The sequence below is a fragment of the Macaca fascicularis genome, chromosome 2, assembly GCF_037993035.2.
Source record: "Macaca fascicularis isolate 582-1 chromosome 2, T2T-MFA8v1.1".
Classification (NCBI taxonomy): Eukaryota; Metazoa; Chordata; class Mammalia; order Primates; family Cercopithecidae; genus Macaca; species Macaca fascicularis.
In genome coordinates, this window is record NC_088376.1 from 114209455 (window position 1) to 114227832 (window position 18378).

Here is an 18378-nt window from a genome sequence, read left to right on the forward strand (position 1 = left end):
TTTTTTTTGAGGCGGAGTCTTGCTCTGTCGCCCAGGCTGGAGTGCAGTGGCGGATCTCGGCTCACTGCAAGCTCCGCCTCCCGGGTTCCCGCCATTCTCCTGCCTCAGCCTCCCGAGTAGCTGGGACTACAGGCGCCGCCACCACGCCCGGCTAATTTTTTTGTATTTTTAGTGGAGACGGGGTTTCATTGTGTTAGCCAGGATGGTCTCGATCTCCTGACCTCGTGATCCGCCCGTCTCGGCCTCCCAAAGTGCTGGGATTACAGGCTTGAGCCACCGCGCCCGGCCTCATTTCTTTATTTTCAGTCTGTATGTGTCTTTACTGCTAAGGTGAGTTTCTTTTTTTTTTTTTTTTTTTTTTTGAGACAGAGCATCGCTCTGTTGCCCAGGCTGGAGTGCAGTGGTGCAATCTCAGTTCACTGCAACCTCTGCCTCCCAAGTTCAAGTGATTCTCCTGCCTCAGCCTCCCAAGTAGCTGAGACTACAGGCACACACCACCATGCCCAGCTAATTTTTTTGTGTTTTTAGTAGAGACAGGGTTTCACCTTGTTGGCCAGGATGGTCTTGATCTCTTGACCTCATGATCCACCCGCCTTGGCCTCCCAAAGTGCTGGGATTACAGGCATGAGCCAGTGCACCTGGCCTGAGGTTCTTGTAAACAGCATATAATTGGATTGTGGATTTTTAAAAATCCATTCCGCCATTCTGTATCTTTAAAGTGGAAAATTTAATCTATTTATGGTCAGTGTTATAATTGATATGTGGTGCTTTGTTTCTGTCATTTCTTAATTGTTTTCTGATTGTTTTATACAGTTTTGTTCCTTTTTCTTTTACTGGTTGTTGTGGTTTTCTGGACTTCTGCAGTGGTACCATTCGAGTTCTTTCTCTTTCTCCATGTGATTACTTTGCCAAAGAGATTTATATTTTCGTGTGTTTTCTTTCTTTTTTTCTTTATTTGAGACAGAGTCTTGCTCTGTTACTCAGGCTGGAGTGCAGTGGTGAGATCTTGGCTCACTGCAGCCTCCACCTCCTGGGTTCAAGTGATTCTCCTGCTGCAGCCTCCTGAGTAGCTGGGATTACAGATGTATGCCATCACGCTCAGCTAATTTTTTTGTATTTTTAGTAGAGACGGGATTTCACCATGTTGGCCAGGCTGGTCTCAAACTCCTAGCCTCAGGTGATCTGCCCGCCTCAGCCTCCCTAAGTTCTGGGATTAAAGGCATGAGCCACTGCGCCTGGCCATTTTGTGTGTTTTAATCTTGGTAAATGTCATCCTTTCACTTGCAGGTTTAGGGCTCTCATGAGAATTTTTTTGTAGGGCCAGTCCAGGGGCAGTGAATCCCCTTAGCATTTGCTTGTCTGGGAAAGATTTTATTTCTCTTTCACTTATGAAGGATAATTTTGCTGTATATAGCATTCTTAGCTGTCAGATTTTTTTCTTTTTCCTTTTTTTTTTTTTTTTGAGACAGGATCTCACTCTGTCACCCAGGTGGGAGTGCACTGGTATAAATACAGCTCACTGCAGCCTCAACTTCCCAGGCTCAAGCAATCTTCCTGCCCCAGCCTCCCATGTTGCTAAGACTTCAGGCACACTTCACCACACCCAGTTAATTTTTTTTTTTTTTCCGAAGATTGGTTCTTGTCATGCTGCCTAGGCTGTTCCGAAACTCCTGGACTCAAGTAAGCCTCCTGCCTCAGCCTTCCAAAGTGCTGTGATTACAGGCATGAGCCACTGCTTTTGGCCAGATTTTTTTCTTTTAGTTATTTAAATATATTATCCCATTCTCTTCTGGCCTGTGAATATGTGAATAGATGATTATCTCTTGCTATTTTTAGGATTTGTTCTTCATCTTTGATTTTAGGCAGTCTGACTATAATGTGTTGTGGAAACGACCTTTTTTAATTGTATTTTTATTTTCCTGGGGATTGCTAAGTCTCTTGTATCTGAAATGTCTAGATCTTTTGCTGGACTTGAGATGTTTTCATTTATAGTTTAGTTAAATACATTTTCCAATCCTGTCATTGTCTCTTTGACCTTGTGGATATTGATAATTTTAATATTTAATTGTCGCAAAGGCTTTGCTCAGTCTTTTTTATTCCTTTTCTTTATTTTTGTCCGATGGGATTATTTCAAAAGATATCTATTCATGTTCTGAGATTCTTCTACCTATTCTAGTCTACTGCAGAAGCTTTCAACTTTAATTTGTAGTTCTTATAGTGAATTCTTCAATTGCAGAATTTTTTTTTAATTTTATTTTTATTTTTTATTTTTTTAAATATACTTTAAGTTCTAGGGTACATGTGCACAAAGTGCAGATTTGTTACATATGTATACATGTGCCATGTTGGTGTGCTGTACCCATCAACTCGTCAGCACCCATCAAATCATCATTTATATCACTTATAACTCCCAGTGCCATCCCTCCCCCCTCCCTCCCCATAATAGGCCCTGGTGTGTGATGGTCCCCTTCCCATGTCCAGGTGATCTCATTGTTCAGTTCCCACCTATGAGTGAGAACAGGTGGTGTTTGGTTGTCTGTTCTTGCAATAGTTTGCTGAGAATGATGGTTTCCAGCTGCACCCATGTCCCTACAAAGGACACGAACTCGTCGTTTTTTATGGCTGCATAGTATTCCATGGTGCATGTGTGCCACATTTTCTTAATCCAGTCTGTCACTGATGGACATTTGGGTTGATTCCAAGTCTTTGCTATTGTGAATAGTGCCGCCATAAACATACGTGTGCATGTGTCTATATAGCAGCATGATTTACAATCCTTTGAGTATATAAACAGTAATGGGATGGCCGGGTCAAATGGTATTTCTAGTTCTAGATCCTTGAGGAATCGTCACACTGTCTTCCATAATGGTTGAACTAGTTTACAGTCCCACCAACAGTGTAAAAGTGTTCCTATTTCTCCACATCCTCTCCAGCACCTGTTGTTTCCTGACTTTTTAATGATCATCATTCTAACTGGTGTGAGATGGTATCTCATTGTAGTTTTGATTTACCATCTCACACCAGTTATAATGGCGATCATTAAAAAGTCTAAATGTCTTTCAAATGGTGAATGAATGAACTAAATACTTCTCAGCATAGAAAAACTACTGATACATGCAGTAACATGGATGAATTTCTCAAAGCATTATGCTAAGTGAAAGGGGCCAGTCTCAAAAGGCTGCACTTTGTTTGATTCCATTGATATGACATTCTAGAAAAGGCACAACTATAGTGATGAAGAACAGACCTATGGTTGCATTTGTTAAGTATAGGGGAAGGGTTTGGCTACAAATAGACAGCAAGATCGAATTTTTAAGATCACATGATTGTAGATGTGTGGTGTTATTTCTGCGGGCTCTGTTGTGTTCCATTGGTCTATATCTCTGTTTTGGTACCAGTACCATGCTGTTTTGGTTACTGTAGCCTTGCAGTATAGTTTGAAGTCAGGTAGTGTGATGCCTCCAGCTTTGTTCTTTTAACTTAGGATTGTCTTGGCAATATGGACTCTTTTTTTGGTTCCATATGAACTTTAAAGCAATTTTTTCTAATTCTGTGAAGAAAATGATTGGTAGCTTGATGGGGATGGCGTTGAATCTATAAATTACCTTGGGCAGTATGGCCATTTTCACGATATTGATTCTTCCTATCCATGAGCATGGTATGTTCTTCCATTTGTTTGTGTCCTCTTATTTCACTGACCAGTGGTTTGTAGTTCTCCCTGAAGAGGTCCTTTACATCCCTTGTAAGTTGGATTCCCAGGTATTTTATTCTCTTTGAAGCTATTGTGAATGGAAGTTCATTCATGATTTGGCTCTCTGTTTGTCTGTTACTGGTGTATAAGAATGCTTGTGATTTTTGCACATTCATTTTGTATCCTGATGCTTTGCTGAAGTTGTTTATCAGCTAAAGGAGATTTTGGGCTGAGATGATGGGGTTTTCTAAATATACAATCATGTCATCTGCAAACAGGGACAATTTGACTTCTTTTCCTAACTGAATACTGTTTATTTCTTTCTCTTGCCTGATTGCCCTAGCCAGAACTTCCAACACTATGTTGAAGAGGAGTGGTGAGAGAGGGCATCCCTGTCTTGTGCCAGTTTTCAAAGGGAATGTTTCCAGCTTTTACCCATTCAGTATGGTATTGGCTGTGGGTTTGTCATAAATAGCTCTTATTATTTTGTGGTACGTTCCATCAATACTGAATTTATTGAGTGTTTTTAGCATGAAGGGCTGTTGAATTTTGTCAAAGGCCTTTTCTGCCTTTTCTGCATTTATTGAGATAATCATGTGGTTTTCGTCTTTGGTTCTGTTTATATGCTGGATTACACTTATTGATTTGTGTATGTTGAACCAGCCTTGCATCCCAGGGATGAAGCCCAGTTGATCACGGTGGATAAGCTTTTTGATGTGCTGCTGGATTCAGTATGCCAGTATTTTATTGAGGATTTTTGCATCGATGTTCATCAGAGATATTGGTCTAAAATTCTCTTTTTTTGTTGTGTCTCTGCCAGGTTTTGGATCAGGATGATGTTGGCCTTATAAAATGAGTTAGGGAGGATTCCCTCTTTTTCTATTGATTGGAGTAGTGTCAGAAGGAATGCTACCAGCTCCTCCTTGTACCTCTGGTAGAATTTGGCCGTGAATCCGTATGGTCCTGGTCAGTTTTTAGTTGGTAGGCTATTAATTATTGCCTCAATTTCAGAGCCTGCTACTGGTCTATTCAAGGATTCAACTTCTTCCTGGTTTAGTCTTGGGAGAGTGTAAGTGTCCAGGAAATTATCCATTTCTTCTAGGTTTTCTAGTTTATTTGCATAGAGGTGTTTATAGTATTCTCTGATGGTAGTTTGTATTTCTGTCGGGGGTCGGTGGTGATAGCCCCTTTATCATTTTTTATTACGTCTATTTGATTCTTCTCTCTTTTCTTCTTTATTAGTCTTGATAGAGGTCTATCAATTTTGTTGATCTTTTCAAAAAACCAGCTCCTGGATTCATTGTCTTTTTGGAGGGTTATTGTGTCTCTATCTCCTTCAGTTCTGCTCTGATCTTAGTTATTTCTTGCCTTCTGCTAGCTTTTGAATGTGTTTGCTCTTGCTCCTCTAGTTCTTTTAATTGTGATGTTCGGGTGTCAATTTTAGATCTTTCCTGCTTTCTCTTGTGGGCATTTAGTGCCATAAATTTCCCTGTACACACTGCTTTAAATGTGTCCCAGAGATTCTGGTATGTTTTGTTTTTGTTTTCATTGGCTTCAAAGAACATCTTTATTTCTGCCTTCATTTCGTTTTGTACCCAGTAGTCATTCAGGAGCAGGTTGTTCAGTTTCCATGTAGTTGAGTGGTTTTGAGTGAGTTTCTTAGTCCTGAATTCTAGTTTGATTGCACTGTGGTCTGAGAGACAGTTTGTTATAATTTCTGTTCTTTTACATTTGCTGAGGAGTGCTTTACTTCCAACTATGTGGTCAATTTTGGAATAAATGCGATGTGGTGCTGAGAAGAATGTATATTCTGTTGATTTGGGGTGCAGCGTTCTGTAGATGACTATTAGGTTCACTTGGTGCAGAGCTGAGTTCAATTCCTAGATATCCTTGTTAACTTTCTGTCCCGTTGATCTGTCTAATGTTGACAGTGAGGTGTTGAAGTCTCCCCTTATTATTGTATGGGAGTCTAAGTCTCTTTGTAAGTCTCTAAGGACTTGCTTTATGAATCTGGGTGCTCCTGTGTTGGGTGCCTATATATTTAGGATAGTTAGCTCTTCCTGTCGAATTGATCCCTTTACCATTGTGTAATGGCCTTCTTTGTCTCTTTTGATCTTTGATGGTTTAAAGTCTGTTTTATCAGAAACTAGGATGGCAACCCCTGCATTTTTTTGTTCTCCATTTGCTTGGTAGATCTTCTTCCATCCCTTTATTTTGAGCCTATGTGTGTCCCTGCGTGTGAGATGGGTGTCCTGAATACAGCAAACTGATGGGTCTTGACTCTATTCAATTTGCCAGTCTGTCTTTTAATTGGACCATTTAGTCCATTTACATTTAAGGTTAATATTGTTATGTGTGAACTTGATCTTGTCATTGTGATATTAGCTGGTTATTTTGCTTGTTAGTTGATGCATCTTTTTCTAGCATTGATGGTCTTTACATTTTGGCATGTTTTTGCAATAGCTGGTATTGGTTGTTCCTTTCCACATTTAGTGCTTCTTTCAGGGTCTCTTGTAGGGCAGGCCTGGTGGTGACAAAATCTCTAAGCATTTGCTTGTCTATAGAATAGTCTATTTCTCCTTCACTTATGAAACTTAGTTTGGCTGGATATGAAATTCTGGGTTGAAAATTCTTTTCTTTAAGAATGTTGAATATTGGCCCCCACTCTCTTCTGGCTTGGAGAGTTTCTGCCGAGAGATCTGCTGTTAGTCTGATGGGCTTCCCTTTATGGATAACTTGACCTTTCTCTCTGACTCTCCTTAACATTTTTTCCTTCTTTTCAACTTTGGTGAATCTGACAATTATGTGTCTTGGAGTTTCTCTTCTCGAGGAGTATCTTTGTGGCGTTCTCTGTATTTCCTGAGTTTGAGTGTTGGCCTGCCTTACTAGGTTGGGGAAGTTCTCCTGGATTATATCCTGAAGAGTGTTTTCCAACTTGGTTCCATTTTCCCCATCACTTTCAGGCACACCAATCAGATGTAGATTTTGTCTTTTCACATAATCCCATATTTCTTGGAGGCTTTGTTCATTTCTTTTTACTCTTTTTTCTCTACACTTCTCTTCTCACTTTGTTTCGTTCATTTGATCTTCAGTCATTGATACTCTTTCTTCCAGTTGATCGAATCGGTTACTGAAGCTTGTGCATTTGTCACGTATTTCTCGTGTCATGATTTTTATCTCTGTCAGTTCGTTTATGGCCTTCTCTGCATTGATTATTCTAGTTATCCATTCTTCCATTCTTTTTTCAAGATTTTTAGTTTCTTTGCGCTGGTTATGTAGTTCCTCCTTTAGCTCTGAGAAGTGTGATCGACTGAGGCCTTCTTCTCTTAACTCGTTAAAGTCATTCTCCATCCAGCTTTGATCCATTGCTGGCGATGAGCTGCATTCCTTTGGAGGGGGAGATGCACTCTGATTTTTTGAATTTCCAGCTTTTCTGCCCTGCTTTTTTCCCATCTTTGTGGTTTTATCTGCCTTTGGTCTTTGATGATGGTGACAAATTGATGGGGTTTTGGTGTGGGTGTCCTTTCTGTTTGTTAGTTTTCCTTCTGTCAGTCAGGACCCTCAGCTGTAGGTCTGTTAGAGTTTGCTTGAGGTCCACTCCAGACCCTGTTTGCCTGGGTATCAGCAGCAGAGGCTGCAGAATATAGAATATTGCTTAACAGCAAGTGTTGCTGTCTGATTCTTCCTCTGGAAGCTTCGTCGCAGGGGTGTACCCCACTGTGTGAGGTGTGAGGTGTTGGTCTGCAGCTAGTGGGGGTGTCTCCCAGTTAGGCTACTCAGGGGTCAGGGACCCACTTGAGCAGGCAGTCTGTCCATTCTCAGATCTCAACCTCTGTGCTGGGAGATCCACTGCTCTCTTCAAAGCTGCCCGAGAGGGTCATTTACCTCTGCCAAGGTTTCTGCTGCTTTTTGTTTAGCTATGCCCTGTCCCCAGAGGTGGAGTCTACAGAGACAGGAAGGCCCCCTTGAGCTGCGGTGGGCTCCACCCAGTTCAAACTTCCTGGCAGCTTTGTTAACCTACTTAAGCCTCAGCAATGGCGGGTGCCCCTCCCCCAGCCTCACTGCTGCCTTGCAGTTAGATCTCATACTTCTGTGCTAGCAACGAGGGAGGCTCTGTGGGCGTGGGATCCTCCTGTCCAGGTGTGGGATATAATCTCCTGGTGTGCTGTTTGCTAAGACCCTTGGTAAAGCGCAGTATTAGGGTGGGAGTTACCCAATTTTCCATGTGTTGTTTGTCTCAGTTTCCCTTGGCTAGGAAAAGGGATTCCCTTCCCCCTTGCGCTTCCCAGGTGAGGCGATGGCTCGCCCTGCTTCAGCTCTCGCTGGTCGGGCTGCACCAGCTGACTAGCACCGATTGTCCGGCACTCCCCAGTGAGATGAACCCGGTACCTCAGTTGAAAATGCAGAAATCACCCATCCTCTGTGTCACTCGTGCTGTGAGCTGGAGGCTGGAGGTGCTCCTATTTGGCCATCTTGCTCTGGAACTCAATTGCAGAATTTCTATCTGGTACTTTAAAAAACTGTCTCTTTGGTAAATTTCTCATTCATATCCTGAATTGTTTTTCTGAGTTCTCTTGTATCTCACTGAGCTTCTGTAAAATCAAAATTTTCAATTCTTTATCTGGGATTTCAAAAATTTCTTTGATTAAGATCTATTTTTGGAGACTTATTCTGTTCCTTTGTAAGTGTCATATTTCCTTGCTTTTTCATGTTTTCTGTGTCATTACATTGAAATCTGTGCATCTGGAGTAACAGTCACTTATTCCTGTTTTGAATTTACTTTAGTAGGGAAAGACCTTTTCCTAAAGATCTATGGTGTCTGTGGTGTTGGTTGGGTAGGGTACTTTGGCTTTGACTCTGGTGTGTGCATTAGTGTCATCTCTGTATGATTTCTTTGGCTGTAAACAGCATTAGTGGCATCTGTGATTTCCTTGATAGGTTAGGGTACAGTTATTAGTTAAGGCTGTGGGGAAGTTGTGCTGGGGACTAGGATGGCAAGTGGGCCAGTGATAGTGTCACTGGGCAGGGTACACTGGCAGCCATGTTGGCAATTATTGTTGTGTCGGTTGGTGGGCCTCCATGTGGCTTGCTCAGATGCTGGTAGTGGCAGTGGTGGATTGTACAAGTGGACAGATTCTCAGGTTCCTGGGCAGTTACATGGCATGAGTGATAGCAGTAGCAGGAGTGGGACAACTCTCTGGGTCCTGAGTGATGTGCTTTGATGTTGGTGGTGGCTCTGAAGGGCTGGGTAACCCAATCTCCAGGAACTCAGGTGTCACTTGCAGGTAGGTGCAGATGAGGTGATAGCAGCCAGGAGTTTATGCCCTCAGGAGAAGTACTCAGGTGCCTAAAGTGGTTGGGTTGGGTATTTGCCAGGACCCTAGGCTGTGTTCTCTGTCACACAGCAGAGAGTGAAGCTGGACTAGGTAGGCTTGTGCTCAGACCTTCGAATGGTGAGAACAGCACCAGCTGTCATGGACAGGGCACTCCGCAGGCCCCAGATGGAGTGCTCAGGTGAGGGGTGTTAGCAGCTGTGCTAACACCCTGTCACAATAGAGGGTTGGGTCATCCTCGGTGACCAGAGCCTGGGCCAGCGGGTGGGAATGCACATTCCTCACACCCTAGTCTCAATGGGGCTTGCTCCCTGGCCCTGGCAAGGGTAGCCCACCTCAGCTGCAGGAGCCCCACCCAACTGGTGATCAAGTCCCAGTGGCAAATTTTACACCACTTGCATCCCAGTCTCCATCCTGGTGGCACTCACTTCTCATCTCCAGCAGCTACACCCCATGCCTTGCTTGCTTCTTAGCTCTGGCTGTAGGTATGCTTCCAGCATACTCCCCATTCCCAGTAGTGACAGCTCGAGTTTCTGTCATGCCTCAGTCCTGGCACTGCTGGGCTGCAGGACAGCAAGCAGTCTGTCAAAGGCTAGGTTTGAAAATGATATCTTGCTCCTCAGACATTTCAGGGACAAGATGTCAGGGGAGGCTGGAGAAGCAAATAGACTCAGGAAAGTTCTCCACCTCTTGGTGAACCTGCTTCTGCACCTTGCATACCTGCGGAGCTGCTTAACCACAGGTGCTTTTCACTCTGTTCTCTTCACCTCCTTGTTCTGGGATACAGGGACAATTCTCTGGACACTATGAAGATCTTCCTAGGGATCTCCTGCTAACTTCAAGTCAAAGAGTAACAGAGACTGCAACAGAGCCACTTGGGCCTCTTAGAGCAGAGGATACAGAGCAGTGGGGTAGGTCCCTCAATTCAGTGAGCAGACAAGAGACAAAGGCTGACTTAGGTTTTATTTTCATCATGAGCTTGCAGAAATATATTTTTTCTTGATGTTCAGTGATTACATTCAAAAGTTTATTTTGAATGTAATATTGTTATTTATCATTCACTGACAGGTCATTTGTAGCTTCACAAAAAAAAAAAAAAAAGACAAGGAAAGGGAGGGATGGATCTAGTGAGACTGTGCCTAATACAATCTGTGTGTGCATTTCTGTGGGTTTGAAAACCCACTTGCTCTTTATACTAATTCAAACTAAGCAATTGTGAGTAAGAATAGCTTTAGAAGGTGCACATCTAGGCTGTGCACCGTGGCTCATGCCTGTAATCCTGGCACTTTGGGAGGCTGAGGCAGGCGGATCACTTGAGGTCAGGAGTTTGAGACCAGCCTGGCCAACATAGTGAAACCCTGTCTCTACTAAAAATACAAAAATTAGCCAGGCATGGCAGCGGGTGCCTGTAATCCCAGCTACTCAGGAGGCTGAGGCATGAGAATCGCTTGAACCAGGAAGGCAGAGGTTGCAGTGACCCGAAATCGTGCCATTGCACTCCAGCCTGGGCAACAGAGGGAGACTCCTCCTCAAAAATAAAAAATAAAAAAAATAAGAAGGTGTAGTACATCTATCACCACATAATGAGGTTTAAGGGTTTAGAAAGCAATTTTACCTAAATATGCCTTTAATAACTACATCAGGTATAACATGAGGATGCTGCTAAAGGAATGGAAGAGTAAGATAGGCATGAAATGATGAAGACTTTTATGGGGTTAGGACTAAAGAGAATAATTTTAAAATCTGAACAATTGGCCCAGGTGTGGTGGCTCGTGACTGTAATCTTAGCACTTTGAGAGGCTAAGTAAGGCAGGAGGATTGCTTGAGCCGCAGGAGTTTGAGACCAGCCTGGGCAACATGGTAAAACCTTATCTCTACAAAAAAAAAAAAAAGACAAAAATTAGCTGGGCATGGTGGTGTGTGCCTGTGGTCCCAGGTACTCTGGAGACTGAGGTAGGAGGATCACCTGAGCCTGGGGAGGTCAAGGCTGCAGTGAGCAGTGATCACAGCACTGCACTCCAGCCTGGGCGACAGTGAGACCCTGTATAGATCAGTCGATAGATAGATAGAAAGAAAGAATTCATCAATAACAGCATATAGTATTTGAAAGCAAGTATTGTATTAAGAGAATAAAAAGAAGCGTTGGTAATTGAAGGTAAATTGATGCCTTTGTAGCAATAACTTGGCAGTTCTGCAAAGCTAAATCATGTTTATGGCCAGTCATGAGTAGACTGCAAAATTTCGAGAGTTCACTCTTTGCAGCCTGTGAATGAATCTGCATGACATTTGATTTCAAACCATCTTTCCTTTGGAGCTAGCAGGAGCTTCTTTCAAGCATACTTCCAGCCGCTAGTGCTCCCATCCTCCTTGATTCAAATAGGCACAAATATGGCCATCCATTTTTCCTTTACCTTTCCCAGAAATGTGATTGTTTTCACTGCTCTTTTACTGTTTTCCTCTTAAGATAAATATAGTAATGATTTCATAAGATGACCATAATGCAGAATGTTTTCCTAAATATCTGCCTTTAGTGTAATGTAATTCTGATGCAGAATGATGGCAGAGTTTTAATTAGCAACATTTAAGCTATAAGAAATAACCAGTTGACCTTGGCAATTATTCCATTTATGTATTCAACAAATATTATATTAAGCACTTATTATGTGCTATAAGTTTTGCTGCCTGGTGGAGATGATTAGCAAGACATAGTCCTTATCATCTAAGGACTTGCAGTCGGGTGAAGTAGACAAATAGGTGCCCTAAAATATAATAGGCATTCTTCTAGAAATCAGAATTCAGCGAAGACCCAAAAGAGGTAGTGGTCAGGTCTAAGGTAGGGATGTTGAGAATGGAGAATAATAGAGCAAGCTGGAAAGGATTCATAGAAAAAGCAATATTGAACTGAATCCTTTAAAAAAATAAAAAAGAGGGGAAAAGAAAGGAAAGAAATACAATTAATAGAGTCTTTGTAAGCTTTTTCAATGTAAAAGAGATCTGGAGAGGTAAGAGAGGACCCTGATGAGTCTGCCTTAAATGACTTGCTGAAAAGTTTGAACTCTAACCTGTGAAGGGCATTAAGAAGGGCGGCCATATAACCAAATTGACATTCTAGAAAGAAAGATGTGTAAAAGACCAGTTAGAAGATTATTGTACTGGTCCAGAAGAGAGATGATAATGACCAAACCAAGACAATGAAGAGGGAGGAGAGGTAAAATGTGAGATTTGATTATTGCAAAATCTGTAGGATATGGTGAATGCTGGAGGGATATAGTACTACTGAGTTCCTCTCAGTGAGAGGGCATCTCTGGGTCCAGTCAGGTTGGGGAGAAATGAATTTTCTTGGCCATGTAGATCAGAAGCTTAGGATGAATCTGGACTGGAGACAATGCTTTGGAGCTTGGCAGTAGTTGAAGCTATGGGAATGGTTGAGATTGCCCAGGAAGGCTTGTAGAGTGAGAAAGAAATGGGCTGAAGGCAGAGCTGTGAAGGTCACTAATAGGTAAGGGATATGCAAGGGGAGAGGAATGGCAGGAACAGGCTGTCAGTTGTCTAGCATCTGAATTATGTGTGTTGGGTGGAGGGGTAGATGTGAGTGAAGTAATACAGATTGCCACTGTTGGTATGACTGACAAAGCTCCAGCTCCCCATTATACCACCAAGGGACCAGTGAGTATTTTATTGGAGAAAAACTGAAATTGCCCCATCCAGTAGGGGAGGTAATTTTCAAGGCTTTTAATTTCCTGCTAAGTTGCTAAATCACAAGAGATTGTTTTAAAGGATACTCTTCCCTCTTTCCTTGTTTGGAAGGAATTCTATAGGCAGAAAGTTATTCTCAGAGCCCTGGGCTTTGAGAACCTCCTTTAACCATTCATCACAACAGCTCTGAGTAAATGAGGCATATTTGTATGGCTAAGGAGTCCAAAGAGCCACTGACTGGGTAGCAGTTAGTTAAGCTAGTAACTGACCTGCTTTATCTCTGAGTGGCCTCTATTCCAACCCTTTTATTTAGAGACCTGATATGCTTCATACTATTGGATGGCACATTCTAGAACTCTTACTGGGGTGTCCTCCTGGAAGTGGCCATGCTGAACTGGACACATCTGAGTAATCCATGGAAAGTTCCATGGGTTCTTTTTGCATGGGTCCTGTTTTCTGAGATAGGTAGATCCATACCTTCCTAACCAACAGGGGAGGGGGTAGAACCAGGGCTATGGGAACTCCCTGAGTGTCAAATGGAATTTTCAAGAGATTACCCTCATCTTTTTCCAAATGTTTTATTAAGGTGTCTGTACTAGCATAAGGAATTCGTAGTCTCTGTTCCTAAACTTTGTTCCAAATGGTTATGTGGTTGCAGTTCTCCGGGAATTGACCTTTAGAAGGAAGACACTAAAACATCGGAATGTAACAGAAATGCACTGTTATTCCTCCCCTCTTTTGTCTCGATCCCATGGTTCCTAGGAAGCAGCTTTATTCCTAGGAAGGAACTTTATTCTTACACATTTAGGCATCAGCTTTGTCTGCTAAGTCCTCCTTCTCCCTGACCACAGAAGACTTCATGGTAAATCAAGCCCACTGCTCTCACAAGCTTTTCTTCTTAACTTGGTCTGGTTGAAACATAGCTTCATGCAAATAGTATCAACATTGCTTATAGCTTAGCAGGGCTGTCCTTTGGGGCCAGTCATAATGACAGCTGTATGATAGTAAAAAACCAATGCCAAAGCAGTTTCTAAACAGTAGTACTTGTTGAGAGGAAATGTTTTTCCTCTATCAGGAACTTTCCTCTGGGACCTGTTTGTATGTCTGTGCGCACGCATGCAGTGGGTGCTAGAAAAGAAACAACTTTTCATGTGGAATAGTGTTACTTCTGAGAGAAGGAATTTTGCCAATTAAATGTTTGTAGGGATTCATTTTAGAGTTTCTATCCTTTGCCCAAGTATGTCTTTTGTGCTTAATAGGAAATGAGCCTTGTTTAATTTAGTAAAACATAACACCATTTCTTTAGGAAAGTGAGGGATCCTTTTCCCTTTGAACTTAAGTGTTACACATTGGAACATCAAACCAGGTGTTTAAAATACTTGAGTGCTATAACACCTGTCCTTCTGTTATAGGTGCAACAATGAGAGTGAGTGGTCCCAGATCCACGAGAACATCATCCGAAAGTCCAGTGCCAAGTACTCTGCCCCCAGCGCCAGCCATGGTGAGGTACTTCTCTGACTAGAACATTTTGTGTTGCATTTGTAGTTGCTAATCATACAGTACTTCAGTTGGTTGGTGCAGATTGCCTGCTGTATTCCCTACGGACATTTATTCTCCTGTCCAGGCATTTCCTACCCATTCTTTTTGTAGTAATTTGAGGCTTTCCCTAATATCTGCTGACCAAAATACATTTTCTGCTTTTTCTAGGATGAGTTCCATATGCTTTGATAGGTAACTTGAGTTCTAATTCAAATCCAGAGTGAGCAAAAATGTTGCAGGGTTTGTTACATTGTGAAGTCTATGTTTGCCTAAAAAAAAGATTATACTCAGCCAAATAAATATCGCTCTCTATATATAGCTAGATATCTATATAGATATAGACATCACACACTTCTCTTTCTATTCCTGAAAACTGACCATAATGAGAATCAGTGATTAGTCTGTCAGTATCAGTCATTCTGAAACTAGAATGGAAAATCTTTATTTCAAAGAAGCTTCATTTTAGCTCAACTTCTCCTTTTCCTTTTCCCGTCCTTTCTTTAAAAACTCTGTTTAAATAATTTCTATAAAATCTCAGTACAGTTCTACATATTGTATTGTTTTCTAAGTTAAACATTAATGCTTGATTAAATTAGAAACATTATTTAAAAGCCTATGTGCCTTTATAGACCCTTGCAGATAGCTATCTAATTTACGCAGAACCAAGTTACTCCTGACAGTTTTTACCTCTAAATCATTTTATAACCTCTTTTACATAATCCTCTTTAACTTGCATAGACCTTGTTGGAAATTATAAGTTGTCCTTAAATGACAGTGTAAAATCACTGAGAGGCAAGCAGTTTCTAAAGAGTAGTACCTGTTGTAGAAAACTTCGTTTTTTCTCTGTTGGGGTGAGCAGATACTCAACTAGGAGGATCCTTAGAGGAGATCCACACCAGAGGCTGCCAAGATTGAGACCTTCAGCTGTAACAACTTGATTCCTCTAAAACCCTAGTGGGGGTTTAGGTGATATCTGAGAGCCTCTCACTATTTTTAAATGACAGTTTTCCCTTATACATGTGCCTGGATGCCAAGTAGCTCCATGCAGTATGCTAAATCTAGGCTAAAGCAAGAGACAAATAAAATTTTATTTTGAAAATATAGGAAAGTTACTAGCAATTTGGGAAACTACAATTCACATCCATATTTGTCATGTTCTTTGCTTTATTTACTTATTTGATTTATAAAGAGGTGCCCTTGACTACACATTCTTGGGACATAGTATGATTAAAACATATAGAGAATATTTAAAAAGAGAGATGATAGTACTAATTCGTGAAAGAGCTACCATTGCTTCACCGGGTTAAGATGATGAGATTTGTCTTGCTCCCCAGAGCGAGCAGGGACTGTGCCATGTTCTGTGTCTGATTTTTGTCTAGAACTCACAGACACTTGCCATTTAAACAGTGTTAGAAAGACCTCTCTGCGGGGCACCACAGACTTCAGAGAGCCTCAGTTGGGATGGCTGTAATGAGAGGAGGTCTCTGTGTAGTTGTGGAAAAGTCAGTAGGAGGAACAGGCTGCTTCTTTTTGAAGTATGTTAGAAGCTAGCTGAGACCTTGGAAATCACCTGTTTCAACCCCCTCATTAAACAAATGAGGAAACTGAAGCTCAGCAAAATGACTTAGTGGCTGAACAAGGATAGAACCCAGGTCTCCAGACTCCAGACCTTTGGCCTTTCTACTCAGTTGCCAAGCTTCTGAGCATGGGTTTTCTACTGCTGGACTCTGGGGTCTTCGTGTCAGAGAATTTTATAGATTGCTCAAGGAATATTTCAGGTCTTTGTTAGTCTGCTTAATTAAAGATACATCTTTATTAAAAATCAGTTTACTTTGCTATAAACTTTTACCCATCTTTGTTAAATATTGTGGGCAGTTCATTGCCTTGCAGTTCTGTTTCCAAAGTCATTAGTGCTTTTCCTTCAAGTCACATAATTTAAAAATGCAGAAGCAATTGCTACACTGGGTTTGAATGCTGAGAGTAAATGTATCATCCAGCAATAACTCTTTTATGTGAACTTTAATAGATGTGGGTCTTCATTTCCATTGTTGGCCTCTTGGATATGTAGCTACAAACTGAACTTTTAACAGTTCCAGTAGTAGCATGAAGAGTATTAAGGACAAGTGAAGATAAAGCAGTTGACACACAAGTTTTATATTTATTTTAAAATGACTGTTAACTACAATTTATTTCCATATCTTGGGCTGATATTAATTTATATAATTAATCCTCATCCAGCATTTCCACAAGGAGGGGTGGGGGCGTGTGGCACAAGAACAGAGTCAAGTTGGTGCCCTCGAATATTTTACACAGGTGTTAATTTGTCCAGTTACTTTTTTATGAGTCAGTCTTTAATCCAATAAGAGGTTCAGTAAGAAAATGGTTTTCTTGTGTCAGGTAATCAGTGAGACCAGATTAACAGAGAAATTGTATAGACTTTGTTATTTTCAAATTCTTTGATTTGAGGTCAGGTAGAACATCAAGTGTTGCCAAGGGACTGGTTGCGTACTGGGTGAGTGAGTGGGTCACTTTTCTGAACTATTAATGAAGGCCCTCTTGTGCCCAGAATCATGCCTTAGCATTATTTGGTATGTGCTTCATACCAACACAGGGTTTCAGAACTAGAAAGGAAACCCACAAGTTCCAGGATCCCAACTCTACAAAAGGACATACAGTTTTTATAGCCTCCATTGTTGATTTCTTTCATTCTTTGCATGTCTTTTCATCTGATCCCTTGCATGAACTTGAAGGTTTTCTCTTATTTGTTATGTTTAGAAGTAGAGAGCAGCTCTTTAGGATCCCTTTGGGTAACTCAAAAGCTAACTGTGATACTCTCAGCACCTTTAGTCAACATCTTCATGAGTTTCACTTTGCATCTGTAGGCCGTTTTGGTTGCTCAGAAAATGCAGGGACAAAAGGCAGTCAGCAAGTACTTAAATAAACCCTTGCCAATGCAGAATGGTTAGAGTATACCCACTGATTTTTTTTTTTTTTTTTTTTTTTTTTGGCTTTTGCCCTCTAACCGCAACTCCCTCAAATTATGGAGACTTTCATCCCCAGCTGTTTGCTTCATGCTGGGCTGTCTCATAAGTCTGATTTCTGTTTACCCAGAGGATATGATTTGATAGCTGTGTAAACACAACAAAGATGAATAAGTTAGGGTTATGAGGGGAGGGCAGATATATCCTAAGCTGTTCTCTACAAAGATTGTTGTGGTTTTGGTTATGGCTCCCAGCCTTTCAGGTTCATAAACTAATTGCAGTTTAGTCCGACAGTGATTAGGTTTAAGATAATTACTTTAGAGGGGCTGAAATCTTAAACACTGATTATCTAACCAGAATACCAACTGGAATACTGTATGTTTGCCTTTTCAGGGCACTGTGATCCTGGTGTTAATGACACTTGAGATACCATGTTTGTAATCCCAAGGTTTCTTGGGAAGCATGAGTTTAGCAGAAGCAACAAGATAATCTTGAGGTTCTGTCTGAGCTGTAGTAGAACCATATTTCATCCCTTGGCCCAGCTCTGAGAGTACATATTCCTGGCCACTGGCATACTTTTCTTGCCAGATAAAATATCTGTAACTCTTTTATCTGACTTCTGTCTTTGTCTACTTTTCCATTCCCTCCTCCATCACCATTCCTAGACCATTCTTATTTTACAATTCTACTTGTTACTATCTCCATTCCAGCTACTACTCTTGTAATTGTATTCATTATCATAACACCTTATTCCCTCATTTCTATAGATGTTCATCTGCTATTTAACTCCCAAGTTTATAGACCAATGAGGGTGCCTCCTCTCAACCCATAGATCAACGCCTAAATTCTTCATCCTGTTAACAGCTAAACCCATTCACAGTTATAGAGGTAGCACTTCCTAATTCCATAGAGGCTTGACTGTTACAGCCTTCTAGCCAGTAGCTGCAGAGGGGACCCTCAGGAGGGTGCTGTGGAGGTGGAAATTTCAGGAGATTCTAGCTTTGTGCACAACTCCAAGGGTGTAAGTAATGAGCCAGAAGGCAGCTCACCTGGGGTGATATTTCAAATACTCCCAAGTTTTGATTAAAGATCATGTGGAGGATCTGAAATCCTCATGGAGTCAAGGCTTGGTTAGTCC

The 18378-nt window shown here is 41.4% G+C and overlaps 1 protein-coding gene across 17 annotated transcripts in view; it reads left to right on the plus strand.

The window, feature by feature from the left end:
• DOCK3 (dedicator of cytokinesis 3) overlaps positions 1-18378 on the plus strand; it is a 687722-nt gene that overhangs the window by 497429 nt on the left and 171915 nt on the right. For all 17 annotated transcript variants that reach the window (XM_005547251.5, XM_005547256.5, XM_005547252.5 and 14 more), the window contains exon 13: positions 14133-14221. In XM_005547251.5, the coding sequence (XP_005547308.1) occupies positions 14133-14221 (89 nt within the window). The remainder of the gene's footprint in view (positions 1-14132; positions 14222-18378) is intronic.